Genomic DNA, 15,705 nt, shown 5'->3' with positions numbered 1-15,705 from the left:
TCTGTGGCTGCAACATACTCAGCCTCTGTGGTAGGAAACTCGCTAATAAGCAAGTTGAGGCATTTCTTCAGACGCTTATAAGGAAGATATTTGTCCTTCCAATCAGGCAGAGCTTGATCAATAAGAGCTTGGATCAATTTGGCAAAATGCATGCTGGATTTGAGGAGAGGTCAATGGCCAGCACAAAATGCAGAGTCGCAGAATACATGACCAAAAGGACTTAAAAGCTGCCAGAAATGGACACGGATTGGAGACAAAAAAGCCCAATCAAATGGGAGATCGACAAGGGCAAACATGAGCGAACTTTGGAAGGAGAGGAAGGAGCGATGAGGACGAGGACATTGGAGGAAGAGAGGTCCCCTGAAGGAAAGAAGACGACGACCCAAAAGCGGCAAAGAGGGAAAGAGAACTTGGAGATACGATTGAAGAAAATCCGCTGCTATTTTGCATGCATCCCACCGATTGATAGCATTTCCCGAAGAGAGAGAAAACACAGCCAGCTAGAGAGAGAGACACACACACACACACACACACCGGATCTAGTTTGAGTATATTCGAATTTAGAGAATATTTCATATGCATATTCTTAGCATCTCGTACATTTCAATTTTCCTTTGCTTTAATTTTCTCGCCCCTTCTACTTTCGAGTGACTATTACATAGTTCCTCCATCAAATTCATCTTTCCGACAATCATGTTGGACTCTCCTTCCCTAGAAGCTTCTCACAGCGTCTAGTCGCCACATAGTCGAATTTTTAACTGATTTCAGTCAAAGGACTCCATCCCCCATGTCCCTGCCGTCATAAGTACGCATACAACGGTCACCTAACTCCTCCTGTTGTCACTATCGTCGTTGAACTCCCGACACATGTTGATGGAGATCGAAGCTCTCTCTCCTGCTCACCTATCGACTTGTTTACAACTGTTGTTCTATGGCCTTTTGGTTTTCATGTGCTATTGCTTGTTCTTTTATGTATCCTTGTACTTTTCACTTTTATGTTGAAGTGCTTTTCTTGTAAAACAATAATGCTCAAAGTTTCTCTTTACAAGGACTTCCCCCTTTCATGACATTATCCATTCAATAACAATTTTAAACAGATTTCAGCACAACATTGTTGTTCCCAATCCCTCATGCCATCACTTATTCAACACTCGTAAACCTAATCGGTTGAATGCATCTTTACAGATTTTTCTGAATTAAAATCTTGAATTAAAGCACTAAGCCCTTACATGTTGGATATCCTGTGGGAATATTCCCCTTATGATATTCTTTATGCCAATGTAATATATGTGTAGTCTAATTGGGCAACATTTCCACCTGAATGGTATGTGATGCCCCCTAAGCCCCATCACCCTCATTGAAGGAGACTTAAAGATACACTATTGTTACAGTTGTCAACTAAGCACAGTCCCTCTCAAGTAAGAGTCCACATTACTCATTGGACCTAGACACAGTGCCCGAAAATTCACGCATATCTAGACGATGGCTTCAGGTTGAATCCACGTGGTACATGCACGATATATAACAATAATTGTAAGCATGTTGCTCGCATGTTGCCACACACCACCACATAGTACTATCACCATCCGAATAAGCATCAAACATATAAGCACGAAGATGATGATGTAACATTACCGCATACATTTTCCATAAACTTGGTTTTTACAGTTTACTTAATTTCTTTTTGTCTATTGGGTTGCACTTTATGTGGTATTGACACTTTTTTATCTTCCACTGATGAAAGCATATCTATATATAGACTTTGGTTTATATGCCAATATCATCCTCATAATGCCTCATTAATACCTAGACATAGTGATGCTTCATGCTATTTTAGGTTTGGTATAGTGTATTGGAAATGTTAACAAAGTGAAAGGCAAGATCATTTATCTCATGAACCCCAAGTATTAAAAGTTTTGGTAAGGCTTTACATGGTTTTCAGCATGCCATTTGAAACCCGCTAAAAATGCACCCAAAAGACCCCGTTCCCCCTTTCATTTATGCTATTGATTCCCATTCCCTTAAAGTTCTTTTTTCAAGAGATCATTAATCATTTTATATCTACATATCTATGGAGATAGAGGGTCTAAGGATTACCCGAGAAAGTCCTTTATTCAAGAGATCACTAATCATTCTATATCTAGATAGCCAAAGGGATTACCCTAGAAAGGATTTGTTGCTACTTATGTAATACACATCTAGTATATGTGCAAAATGTTTGCTTTGGAATTGTGCCTTTCACCTTTAGGTTTGCCTCCTATACTATCTCGTTAAGTTTATGAGGAGGTTTATAGTGCTACATTGATTGTTCTTAAGTGCCCCCCTAACAACTCGTTTAATCCTACTTCAAGATCTTATGTACCATGGAAAATGCACTCTTGTAGCTCTACTTTCTATAGAGTTGTGCCTTTAGAAATAAATCTTAATTCATCCCCTCCTTCATGATATTTGGAAGTCCCATGTTAGCAAGTTATGTGTTTACTATATAACCTTTATTTTACGATGCACATGGGATTTCTTGTCTCGCAAAGAGCTTAATTTTTATCTACCAAGCTGGTTCCTTATGTTTGCTTTGTAGAATCAATCTTATATTATGTTTTGAATAGTAAAATTTCAAGGGAAATCATTAAATGGAATGCATCAAAAAGCCACTGCATGAAAAATTTTGGGCTTCTATGTTTGCCCTATATTGATGTGTCTCCAAACTCCATAATTATAAATCTTATAGTCAAAAGGAAAATAAAATACATTTAAATTTTTTTTTAAAATAAAATTAAAAAAAAAGATATTTATGAGAAAATTCATGAATACATTCGTTAACAATTAGGGAACTTTTAGGCTCACGAAGATCAATATCTATATGTCACATATGTTTAAGCTTATGCATATGCACCCCTTATCTAGATTGTTTATGGAATCAATTTATGTGCCATAAGTTGTGTTAATAAAATTTCAATTGTTTCATATGGTAAAGTTAAGAATCAAAGTAGAACAAATATTTTCCTCCAAACATTTCATAGCCTTAGGTATCACATGCCTTTAGTGCATCTTAAGAACACCAATCAAAACTTATATGTAATGACTATTGTGTATGCCGTGCATATGTTTTCTTGCCTCTACAATCATGCATTCCCTACTTGACCCACATGACTCTCCCGTTGCTTTTAAAGTATTGAACCCTAAACTCAAGTTCTCAATCTACAATTCTCTCAGGGATAAAAAGGTTCTCACATCATCTCTAATGAGTTTGACTGTGGGTGGGTGCACGCACTTATGCTTCTCAATTAGAAGCGCTAACCATGGTTAGATCCATTCAAGATCACAACATTGAACATATTACTCTTGTAATAAATCTACTACTAGTATCAAACATGTAAGTAGTGGCACACCGATTCTCAAAAAACCTCAAATCCCATGTGCAATATTCCTATATTATTTATGTTCTTGATACTAAATGGTAAAGCGATTGAAAAAGACGTAGCCGCCGTAAGGTCAAGCTTTATAAATTCTAGTCAATGATCATATTGACAACCTTATTTTAAGTATTTTTGGCTAGCTACCATGGTTAGATCCATTCAAGATCACAACATATTACTCTTGTAATAAATCTACTACTAGTATCAAACATGTAAGTAGTGGGCCATGGCTCACCAATTCTAAAAAAACCTCAAATCACATGTGCAATATTCCTATTATTTATGTTCTTGATACTAAATTGTAAAGAGATTGAAAAAGACGTAGCTGTAAGGTCAAGCTTTATATTATGTAGTCAACGATCATATTAACAACCTTATTTTAAGTATTTTTTGGCTAGCTACTCATTATATTTTGACATCCATGAATGCCCTGAAAGAACTAGATGTTCCATAACTCAAATGTATTGCAATCACCAAAGTTACATGTATGTGTGAAGAAGCAGAAAAGGTCCAATTATTATAATAACAACCAGGTAACAACTTGAGCCTAGTATCATAATTTAGATATAATAGGATAGACATGAACAAAACATCTCTAGAAAAGATCTGGACATATTTATTAAATCATCATCTAGAGAGATATAGACTAGGTTTAGTAGAGAACATTGCTTATTATGGGCTCATGAAAAAACCAAGCAAACTATCTAACTGGAATCCGTTTTCTTTCCCACCTATGGAGGACCCATGAAGCATCAAGGCCTTGGATTTTAATGCCAAGTGTATTTTCTTTAAGAGAGAAAAGGAATGTCTAGCTAGAGAGCGCTCTTGCACACTATAGTGCCACATGGACATGATTCAATATCTTCTTGTTTTGACCGTTGATTTGAGTTTTGCTTGTTTCAAGACTTTTGGGAGAAGATGAAGATATTTGGAATTAGCATCTTAGAGAGATGAAATAGTCCTAGAGAGAGCATGTCAAGGCTTATGTACAAATAGCCCATAATGCAAAGCATTCCACACTCTTTGGATAGTGTAGTGTCTTAACTTAGTCTTGTGTTCTTGTGCACTCTCATTCTTAGTGTCCATGCTCCCTCAACACTCTCAACATGTTCGAATTCTACAACCCTGCCATCCTACCCTCAACCCTTGCACTCCTCCCTCCATCTCTTCCAATCCATCATCTTCCACTTCCTCTTCCCCTCCCTTTCCCCCTCTCTCCTACTATTCTAACTCGTACCTCTTATTGGAAATATTACTTCTAAAACTCTTATCTCCTACTCTCTATCTACTCTCTCAACCCTTAATTCTTAGATTAGACTTCTCAACCCTTAAATCCGTCAGCCACCACCAATGAAGGAGAGTAGCTCTCTAGTTTCTCAACCCTATCCTTATTCTAAACCCTACAACCTTTTTAAACCTTAATTCCCTAATTTAGGTTAAACCATTCATCAAGTTTCATCAATTAACAACTCTTGTTCACACGAGCTAACGCAAGTACTGCTTTCCACACCTTCTTTCAAAGGAATATGACCCAAGTCCCTATGCTACGTAATGAACATATCTACTACCTTGAGCTCACATAACACTTGCACATGATAGAAACCTTAGATTACATTGAAGATAAGAGAATAAGTGGCATTAATTTGGCATTATTGTCGGTGGGGATGTTAGTCTCTGAAGCGAAAGTGGATGATGTATCAGCATGCAAAAACAAGAAAACTACATGGATTTCAATAGAAATATCACTCAATGTCTAGGAATGCACAACCTTTCCCATCTAACCATCAAATCAGTTTACTTTATGCTCTTAACCTCATTTCACAAACTTATAGTTTGTTGCTCTAGTACTTACCATTGGCAATCTATGAATTCATATATAAGAAATGCCAAAAAGGATCTCATTTGGACTTCAAAAGGAACAAAATCCTAGAAAAATACCAAAGTGGGTTCCAACATCAATAAAGGTGGAGCTTTACCCACCTAAATTAAACTCAAGTTCTATTGTCCTATTTGGAAACCTAGAGCATCTAGTATACATGTATGCAAGAAACTCTTGCCATTGGAAGTTCACAAGAGCGTAAGTGAGGTGCTAAAAACTAAAGGGAAAGCATTTCACATGAATGTGTGAGTCAAATGAGAGAGTTAAGATATTTACTAAGATAAAAGCTATTCTTGAGTGAACTTGACTAGATCAATGAGAATTTTGAGTTTATCAAAGGGCTAATATTTTTGTGCCTAGCCTTGTTAGGGCCATTGCATGTGCAAGGTCGCATTGCAAAAATAGCACAAGATCTTGATCTTAGTGAGATGAGTGCATGCTTTTGAGCTTGAATGAGATTGTAGGAAGGAAATTATTTTTCCCCCAAAAATGACATTTTAAAGGACATAAACAAGGGCAAAAGCATTGTGCAAAAGTGGCGTCACAGACACATTAAGATGCCTACCAATGTAGCATGCACACTAAGCCATTATTTGATGTGATGAACTAGAAAGGAAAGAGTACAAGTACACCTCCGAAGTGGTAACAAGTGAAAATAATCCAAATGTAGTCACATAAGACAACAATACAAATGGAATATGATCATTACAACTAACCAACTTGAGTGAACTCAATATGCACTCATCTACTTGTTGCTAGCCTAAGTCTCAAGAAACCCACCAAACAATATCCTATTACCATAAGAAAACATAAAAGGGCATAAATGAGGTTAGCAAACATAAAAGACATGAATTCCATGTGCTTGTAGAGGACAAGACACACTCATCTACTTGCTAGCCAAAGTCCCAAGAAACCCACCAAACAAGATCCTATTACCATAAAAATGCCTAAAAAGGCATAAATGAGCCTCAAAAACATAAAAGACATGCATTCCATGTGCTTGTAGAGGCCAAGACACACTTTTCAAACTCGAGTAATATAGTACAAAATTTATTTTCAACAAAAGTAGTACCATTACACCATCACGTGCTCTATGGAACAATGCCTTATATATGTGTACAAATGAACACAAATTTGGATCATTGAATGCATAAAGAAACAAGATTTTGGACCACCTTTTAACATCGAGTGACCTTTATGGAGAAATTGAGTAGTGCCATCCTAATTGATGACCTAGTGCCCTGAACCCAAGCATAAATTGCCACAACGTGCTTACAAGGGTGAAAGGGAGGTGAAAGTAAACCTAAGCATAAATTGCCACAACATGCTTACAAGGGTGAAAGGGAGGTGTACATGACCAAAAGCATGATTTCCACATGCATGTTGGAGCCAAAGGCTTGATATTGAAAAATCTAGAAGAGAACTGGGGTGATCTCTAGTAGATTGAAGGAAAATCACTTTTACACAAAGTGGTGTATTTTGGGTCACATATGTCCCCGCTAACTTTGCAAGTTTACAAACTCTTATGACGAGGCACTCAAGGTGATATTTTTGAACACAAGTGAATTTGAGTTAAAGAGAGTAAAATCATTCTCTCAAGAATAGGGGTCCAAACAACCTCAATCCTTGAAAAGAAGGCATACTCATACACCTTGATATGCTTAAACTCACAAAAGCCACAATTTTGAACTTAAGAGAGATCGACTTAGATGATCTCTCCTTGAATGATGACCTTTAAAATTCTAACAATTGACTTATACATCCCATCCAAGATTTTGAAGGTCATTTTGATGATGTAGATCCACAAGTGCACAAGGTAGAACCCTGATAAACACTATCAAGAACATAAATCGAAGGGTTTGATGCATTTACACTCAAAATATGATTCTTTTTCACTTGGGATCAAATATTACTATGAGTAATAGGATACACAATTCTCATTGATTTCATGCACCACACTCAACTAGGGGAAATATTGCACATGGCTAGGACCTTAAACCATTAATAAGGCAAGGAAAGGAGAAAACAACGAAAAACCAAAGAATTTGGAGAGGAAAAGAGCATGATAGACTTTTAGAATCACTCACCATTCGGTAAAGAAATTATTATTTTCATGGACTTTTGCATCACCACATGCAAGTAGCTCCATATGCAAAATCCTAGCATATTAAATCCCATATAGTAAGAAAGAACATATTATCTCAGAGGAGCATCCATGCTTTCACTTTGGGACATAGCCCATATAGCCCTTGAGATTTGCACATATGTTGCTATGTAGCCACCCAGAAACCTAATTTCCAAGTGTAATGTACACCATCATTTAATGTATGACCATTGCTTGATTTCCAAAGGGGGAAAATGAAAGTTTTTTTATGGTTTTAGAGTACTTATTCTAAAAATGATAGTCGTATTGTAATGGTTTAGCATATGCTCAAAATTTTTTGATAAAAAGTTTGGCTCAACACAAGTTCAAATATTTTCCCACCACTATCAAACCCAAAAACAAATCAAAATCCCAAAATTGTAAATATATAAAGGCCTCAACTCTCTTCAAATCTTTTTTGCTTAGGCACTTTACAACTAGTCCCTAAACTCCATATACATTTGATAAATTTGGGCTACTGGACTAGGGTTGTTGTAAAGTAACCCAACAACAAGTTCAAACTCACATCCATGAAGAAAATCAAAGTAATTCCATTTTGAGAAAGCTCTAAAGCCCATGTGGAAAGGAAAAGAGCATGAATCGTGGAGAATTTGCTAAATAGATAAGTAGGGCATAATTTTTTATTTTTTTATTTTTTGGCAGAAAAAGTAGTGTGTATTTATTACTTTATATCATGTCATACATCAAAAAAAGGATAGAACTAGAACTAATTGTTGTGGCTAAAAGAGCCCTTAGATCCTGAGGATCAACAAAAGTATAAAATCCTAAAGAAGACATCTCACGGATGAAATGAAAAGCTGAAGGTATCTTCCTTAAAATCTAAGGCAGCAGCAGCACAGATGTCTGAAGAATGTCTGTGGGCAATAATAGTGTCCGCAGAATGACCATGAGTAGCAGAAAGGCCCTGTAGAGGTCAATAGACATATATGACAGCAGCTGGGTAAGATAGACGTGGATGACAGTTGGGTAAGATTAGCAGGGATAGGAGTATTCTGAGTAGAAGAGCCAGAGCCATGGATTTGAGTTTTGGCTCCTGGAGAGGCAGCTTGAGGTTGTTTGTATGAGTCAACAACCACAAAAGGGGAGTTGATGGGGAGAGGCTCCCAAAAGTAGAAGTAACCTGTATGGAATCACCACCAGCAAAAGTAGAGGGAACTTTGCTTATAGAGGCATGTGTTGATCCTTGGGAAGAGAGAAGGGGTTCACTTGTTGTGGCAGAACTTCTTTGAAGAAAAGGAGGAATTTTTGCATGATCATCTGAAATAAAACATGAGAGCTTGTGTCTGGCAATATCGGCACTTAACATTTGATGTTCAAGATTGTATGCACTAATGATGAAGTCAATTCTCCTTTTTTCCGGTTCCAGCATGTAGCAAACATAGCATCAGTAGAAAGATCTTTATGATTTGCCAAAAAAAAAAATAAAGATCTTTATGATTAAATTGGAAGTTATTCCTAGATATCCAAATGAACCAGAGTGCATGGGCCCTAATGATAAACCAAGGTTCATGCCTTATCCTGCAAGCATCTCCTAATGGAATAGCTTTCCAATTAACAAGCTCACCACATTCTATTTGAATAAATTTCCATACTTTCCTGGCATGAGGGCAAGCAACAAAAAGGTGGAAGACATCTTCAACAGGGTTTATACATCTCATACACTTGCCATCACCTTTGCCAATGCTTAGTCCTCTTGAATTAGACCAAACAGATTTATGAAGTATTAGCCAGGTAAGATAGGACATTTTCTCAAGCACATTCTTGGTCCAAATTCTGTGGAATCTGTAGTACCATTTGGTTCTATCATCGTTCAATTTCCACCTTCTGTTAAGGGTTCTGAATAAATCCTCCATATCAGAAATAGGAGTTGGGATGGGTAATAAGGAGGAGCACCCCACCCAGCTAAACTCCTTGTGCATGCACAGTACTGAACCCCCCTTCCAAGTCACCTCTCCTTGCCATAGTTACAATCTTTCCATAATCAGTCTTTGCTGCTGGTTGGATAAAGATTATTCTTTGTAAGTCATTTATTATTGCAATGTCAAATATGCTAATTGTGTTGGCTTGTAATGAAGCCAAAATCCTTCCCTTTTTGGATTAGTTGAACATGATATCATGTTGGTTTTTGCATTTGTCATTGGACTTGTTGTCGGGTTGGTTTTTGGACTTGTTGTTGGACTTATATTCTCCTTTGATTGCCAAACAGGCTCAGTCGTTTCTTTACCCTAAATCTTCTGTACCTCCTTTCATGCAATTGTGAGGACCTCTTCTTGATCCTTCCATTGGAGCTGTCTTTTCTTTGGCTCCTTTTCCTCAGAGGTTTTCTCCTTCATCATGACCTTCAACCGATTGACTACCAAAACACCCAATTGTTCTGAACACTCCGATATGTCTTCAATGAGCATGCATCTGGAACAGTCACAAAATTTATGAGGATCTTGGTATTGATTCTTATGGGATGTGACGACCTTCGTGTGTTTGGCCTGGCTATCTTTTGTATGATCACTGCATTGGCTTGTGGTGGTGGTGGTGGCAGCGGGGGGCTATTGGTTTTGCTGGTTATTACCAAATCTTGTAATTATCAGACCTCTCTTGAGCTGGTGTCAGACTCATAATGGGTAGTTTGGTCTATTTCTATGTCCATCTATTCCCATGGAGTAGCCAAACTCCTTATCATTCGGACCCCATCCCCTTTTTTTTTGTTCCAACTTCTTTGCTGGTTCCAATTTCTTGGTTGTCTCCAATTTCCTTACTGTCCTTGCTGTTGCTCCTATGGGGCAGCAGGCTCAGCTACATTTGCACCCATAGTAACCAAATTCACTCCAGTTGTCGGAGTCAACAGTGACGCTTGGCCTTGATTTATGTGCGCATTCGGGTTGTACCAACATATCTAAGTTGGATGGTTCTTTGTGCACATTTTGAACTAAAATTGGGTTTTTCATTCCCAAACTCTAGAGCTTGCGCTCAACCAAGTTCTCGAACTTCCCTAATGTCGAAGCCTTCTTGGACGTAGATTTCTCTTTCTTGGCTTTCTTCGTTGCCTTCTTCTTCTTCTTCTTTTCTTTCTTTTTCTTGTCATCATTGTCCGAATTGTTGTCAGAGTCTTATTCACTAAAATTAGATGTTGGATTTACTTTTGGTGGCGTTTGAACTGGTGTCAAAATCGTCTTCATTTAGAATTGAATCCGTTTGCTCCTGTAGAGGAAGAGCTATGCCTCCCACCACACTATGGATTTTTTGTTTTAGCCCTTTGCAAAAATATTTTGCCATCTTCTTAGTGGTTGACCTTTTTGCTTGGGCCAATCTTACATTTAAATTAAAAAATTAATTGGCATAATCTTCAATAGACAGGTTTTTCTACTTCAACTCTCTCAACTCCCTGCAAACAACACTGGGAGTTTTCTCCTTCTAAAACCTTCCAAAATTTCTGTCTTTATCTCAGCATATGTATGAAAATGGCCCACTCCATACAAAGTAAACCATCTCATTGCTTTTCCGGCAAGTGTTTCCATAAACTGCTAAGCTTCGCTGAATCTCCAAATAGGGTGTTAAAACTAGTGGCTTGCCAAATTGAGCAACATGACTACCCGGGTCTTCTTTAACTTTATCACAAAGAATTTTGAGAATTTGCATTTCAAACTTGCCACATGCGCGACGACGACGAAAATGGTAGTCTAGATGGTACGTGCGCGACGACGAAAATGGTAGTCTAGATGGTGGTGAATATGTGGACAATAACGATTTAGGATCTGCACTTCTTCCCCTCGGACTATTAGGTAGAGTATGTAAAGTTGGGTCATCTTCGTCTTGCACAGACTCTCTGTCTAGGTTTCCTTTATCTTCCTCGAATATTTCTTTCAGGTTTTCTATGCCTTTGAATTCGGATTCTTTGTCCAAATTTTGTGTTTCTTCTTTGGATCTTTCGCTCGAATTTTGTTTTCAGATTCTTCGTCCAGGTTTTCTTCTTTTCTTGCGATGTTTGCAACTAGATTCTCTGCTTCCTCCTCAAAATCCTATGTAACGGTGTTTTATGGATCTTCGATTGTCGCTTGGAGATCTCAGACTGGTGATATATCTTTGTATTCTTCCTTAGTTTTTGGTAATCAATGATTGATTCTTCTTGAATCCAACTCGTCTATTCCAAGAATAGCAACAATCTCTCGATTTTCTATTTTGGAATTTTTGCCTCCGATTTTTCTTGGGATGCCATTTAGACCACACCTTCCACCCTTGGTGGACCTTTGGGTTCAATCTCAATACTTATTATCCCTTTTTCAATGTTTTTCAATTGCAGAATAGGCCAAAAAACATATACTCGACAAATCTCACTTGGTGAAATATCAACAATAAGAGAATCTACTTCTAAGAGTGAAGAACATCTGCAACAATTTGACAGCATAAGCATCGTTTACTTCATGCAAACCGACAACATCTCATGATAGTACTCCTACTCAATGATCCCAAAATAGTGCAAGCCTTCATGATGCACATGGACCGTTGAAATGGAAAGTGAAAAAAAGAAATCTGTCATTTCATTAGAAACAAATTCTATATATCGAGTGCCTATGATTTCACACTACGGTCTGTATATTTTATCATTAGACAAACGAGCATCAAGGAAAGCCCCAAGAATCAGTAACAATGAATTCTTCGGTCGTGTTACTCTGTTATTTCCCAGTGACGTGCACTACTCTGACTATATTAGTCGTTTTCATGAGAAAACGAACCACACTCTTTACAGAGCAGCAGGATTCAGCTACAACAACCTAGAAACTGGATTACAGACATTTGACTTACAGTTCTTTCGATTTTTGATCCATCTTGGTCGTCAAATTTAAGTATAACAGATAAATATCATTAATTCTCAAACCTCTCCTTGTTCAATCGGCCATCCAGAACTATGATGTATCCTCATCTACAACTGAACTGGCATCATCATTGTCTTCACAAGGTGGAAGAGAGAAAACATTGTACGTTGAACTACCCTTGCCCATATTCTGTATTGTCTCCAGTGCAGCTATGGTATTCCTGCGAAGTCCATTTATTATCTCTTCCTTAAAGAGCGGGTCATCATGAAATGCAATTTCTTGCGTGTGCTCTTCAGAACAACCATCGATTGTCTCCCCTGAACAGCTGGGGAAAACTGACAGTAGATTATTTTCGCATTCCCTGACAAGTCTGGACAGTGACTCTGTACTATAAAATGGCTGGCGCAGCACAACCGGAATGAAAGACAAGCGCAGCCATGCACCCGTTAATCTATCATGTTTCTTCACAATTTTGACCAGACCTGCGATGAAAGAAAAGCCTTTGCATTAGCCTACGGTGAGAGGGTGAAAGGTGTAGGGACAGTAAATTTTTACAAACAGGAAGAACAGACTGATACAACAAAATACGATAGAAAGGGCTACCCTCAGTTTCGAATGAAACAAAGCTGAAGGTTACTAGTCATTAAAGGTCCAAATTCTAGCGTCCTACCTGTGTAGTTCAAAGAGCTATAATTTTTCAGCAGCACCATTTCACCATGAAAAGCCACAACATCCTTTTGCAAATTTATGACATCCAAACGGTTCTTATCATTCGCCTTGATAAGATCCGTCAATCTCTCGACCTTTTCTTTAAGATCCTGAAAACAGGCATCAAACTTTCAAGTGCCTCCCACGCGTAAATAAGGTAGAGAAGAAAGCTGGAAAATTACCATTAAAACAGGCAGCGTTGACTTTGCAATTGAGACTCAGCGAAAGCAGTGACTTTCCTGCCAATGTTGCACCCGCAAAACATACCGAAGGGTAGAACAAAGCGTTGATGAACATTACCATCGACCGCACACAGCACACAGATCAACGTCAAGGGTGCTAACGCCTAAGATAGATAATTCTTCACATTTTGGCTTTAACACTGTTGCAATTTGCAGAGGACATGTAAAGCCGTGCATCGTTGCTTGCAATCTGAGAAAGCTATGAGATCCCCAACCATCTCTACGTACTACGTACCTGCAACTTGATTACGAACTCTTCCTCCTTGTCCACCACAAAATCATTGAGTTTGTTGAGCTCTTCCTCTAACAGGCGTGTGAACTCGACCTCTAGTATCTGTCTAAATTCAGTATCAAGAAGTCGTCGTCGTTTAGAATTTCTTTCTTCAGGTCGTCCCCCTCTCTTCGTGCACTGATCATCTGCTGTGGCATACTTGCTTGATCCTTCAGCACCAATTCCGCCTTGCAAAAGCTCTCCCTGGCCTAGCAAGAAAGTCTCTTGCCTGGTTTCAGCAGGAACTCCATCCTCGGCCGCATGCAGAAATCTCTCGTCTCGAGCCGTAGGAAACTCGCTAATAAGCGAGTTGAGGCATTTCTTCAGACGCTTATAAGGAAGGTATTTGTCCTTCCAATCAGGCAGAGCTTGATCAATAAGAGCTTGAATCAGTTTGGCAAAATGCATTATGGATGGGAGCCGGGTTGCCCCTAGAGGCCGTGGAAAGGTCAATGGCTAGAACAAAATGCAGAGTGACAGGATACATGACCAAAAGGACTTAGAAGCTGCCAGGAGTCCACAAGGGAAAACATGAGGGAACTTTGGAAGCGATGAGGACGAGGAATTGGGAGGAAGAGAGGACCCCTGAGGGAGAAAAGACGACAAACCAAAAGCGGCAAAGGGGGAGAGAGAACTTAGAGATAAGATCGAAGAAAATTCGCAGCTATTATGCATGCATCCCACCGATTGATAGCGTTTCACGAAGAGAGAGAGAGAGACTCACACCGCGGATCTAGTTTAGAATGTTCTCTCGTCATTATTGAGTATATTCAAATTTAGAGAATATTCTATAAGCATATTCTTAGCATCTCTTGCGTTAAATTTCTCGCCCGTTCCCCTTTCGAGCGACTGTTACATAGTTCCTCCATCAAATTCATCTTTCCCAGAAGCTTTTGCCAGCGCTGTCCAGTCGCGACATAATCGAACTTTTTATTTGATTTCAATCAAAGGACTCCATCCCTCATGTCCCTGCCACCGTAACTACGCATACAACGGTCACCTAACTCCTCCTGCTGCTGTCACCATCGTCGTTGAACTCCCGACACATGTTGATGGAGATCGAAGCTCTCTCTCCTGCTCACCTATCGACTTGTTTACAACTGTTGTTCTATGGCCTTGTGCTATTGCTTGTTCTTTCCTGTATCCTCGTACTTTGCACTTTTATGTTGAAGTGCTTTTCTTGTCAAACAATAATGTTCAAAGTTTCTCTTGCAAGGACTTCCCCCTTTCATGACATTATCCATTCGATAACACTTTTAAACAAATTTTGGAAACAACGTTGTTGTTCCCAAGTCCTCATGCCATCATGTTGGACTCTCCTTCCCTAGAAGCTTCTCACAGCGTCCAGTCGCCACATAGTCGAATTTTTAACTGATTTCAGTCAAAGGACTCCATCCCCCATGTCCCAGCCGTCATAAGTACGCATACAACGGTCACCTGACGACTCCTACTGTCACTATCGTCGTTGAACTCCCGACACATGTTGATGGAGATCGAAGCTCTCTCTCCTGCTCACCTATCGACTTGTTTACAACTGTTGTTCTATGGCCTTTCGGTTTTCTTGTGCTATTGCTTGTTCTTTCCTGTATCCTCGTACTTTGCACTTTTATGTTGAAGTGCTTTTCTTGTCAAACAATAATGTTCAAAGTTTCTCTTTACAAGGACTTCCCCCTTTCATGACATTATCCATTCAATAACACTTTTAAAGAGATTTCAGCACAAAATTGTTGTTCCCAATCCCTCATGCCATCACTTATTCAACACCCGTAAACCTAATCGGTTGAATGCATCTTTACAGGTTTTTCTGAATTAAAATCTTGAATTAAAGCACTAAGCCCTTACATGTTGGATATCTTGTGGGAATATTCCCCTTATGATATTCTTTATGCCAATGTAATATATGTGTAGTCTAATTGGGCAACATTTCCACCTGAACGGTATGTGATGCCCCCTCAGCCCCATCACCCTCATTGAAGGAGACTTAAAGATACACTATTGTTACAGCTGTCAACTAAGCACAGTCCCTCTCAAGTAAGAGTCCACATTACTCATTGGAGACACAGTGCCCGAAAATTCACGCATATCTAGACGATGGCTTCAGGTTGAATCCCTTTGGTACATGCACGATATATAACAATAATTGTAAGCATGTTGCTCGCATGTTGCCACACACCACCACATAGTACTATCACCATCCGAATAAGCATCAAACATATA

The 15,705-nt window shown here is 38.8% G+C and overlaps 1 protein-coding gene across 2 annotated transcripts in view; it reads right to left on the bottom strand.

The window, feature by feature from the left end:
- The window catches only part of LOC147888133 (SPX domain-containing protein 1-like), a 36,319-nt gene extending 22,267 nt beyond the window's left edge, over positions 1–14,052 (bottom strand). The window contains exons 1-3 of one of the 2 annotated variants that reach the window (XR_015543140.1): positions 13,453–14,052; positions 12,938–13,085; positions 12,226–12,749 (exon numbers count right to left, since the gene is read on the bottom strand). Coding sequence is in view for 1 of the 2 variants with exons in the window: in XM_087393707.1 (XP_087249833.1) it covers positions 12,358–12,749; positions 12,938–13,085; positions 13,453–13,896 (984 nt within the window). In the remaining variant the exon portion in view is untranslated. Of the gene's footprint in view, positions 1–12,032; positions 12,750–12,937; positions 13,086–13,452 lie in introns of those variants that run through there. The other variant, XM_087393707.1, reaches the window with a different exon arrangement.
- Positions 14,053–15,705: the final 1,653 nt, after the last annotated feature.

This window comes from Dipteris shenzhenensis, chromosome 22, assembly GCF_047967505.1.
Source record: "Dipteris shenzhenensis isolate YYH24624 ecotype China chromosome 22, Dip_SZ_1.0, whole genome shotgun sequence".
Taxonomy (NCBI): Eukaryota; Viridiplantae; Streptophyta; class Polypodiopsida; order Gleicheniales; family Dipteridaceae; genus Dipteris; species Dipteris shenzhenensis.
This window is presented reverse-complemented; position numbering and strand designations above follow the sequence as displayed.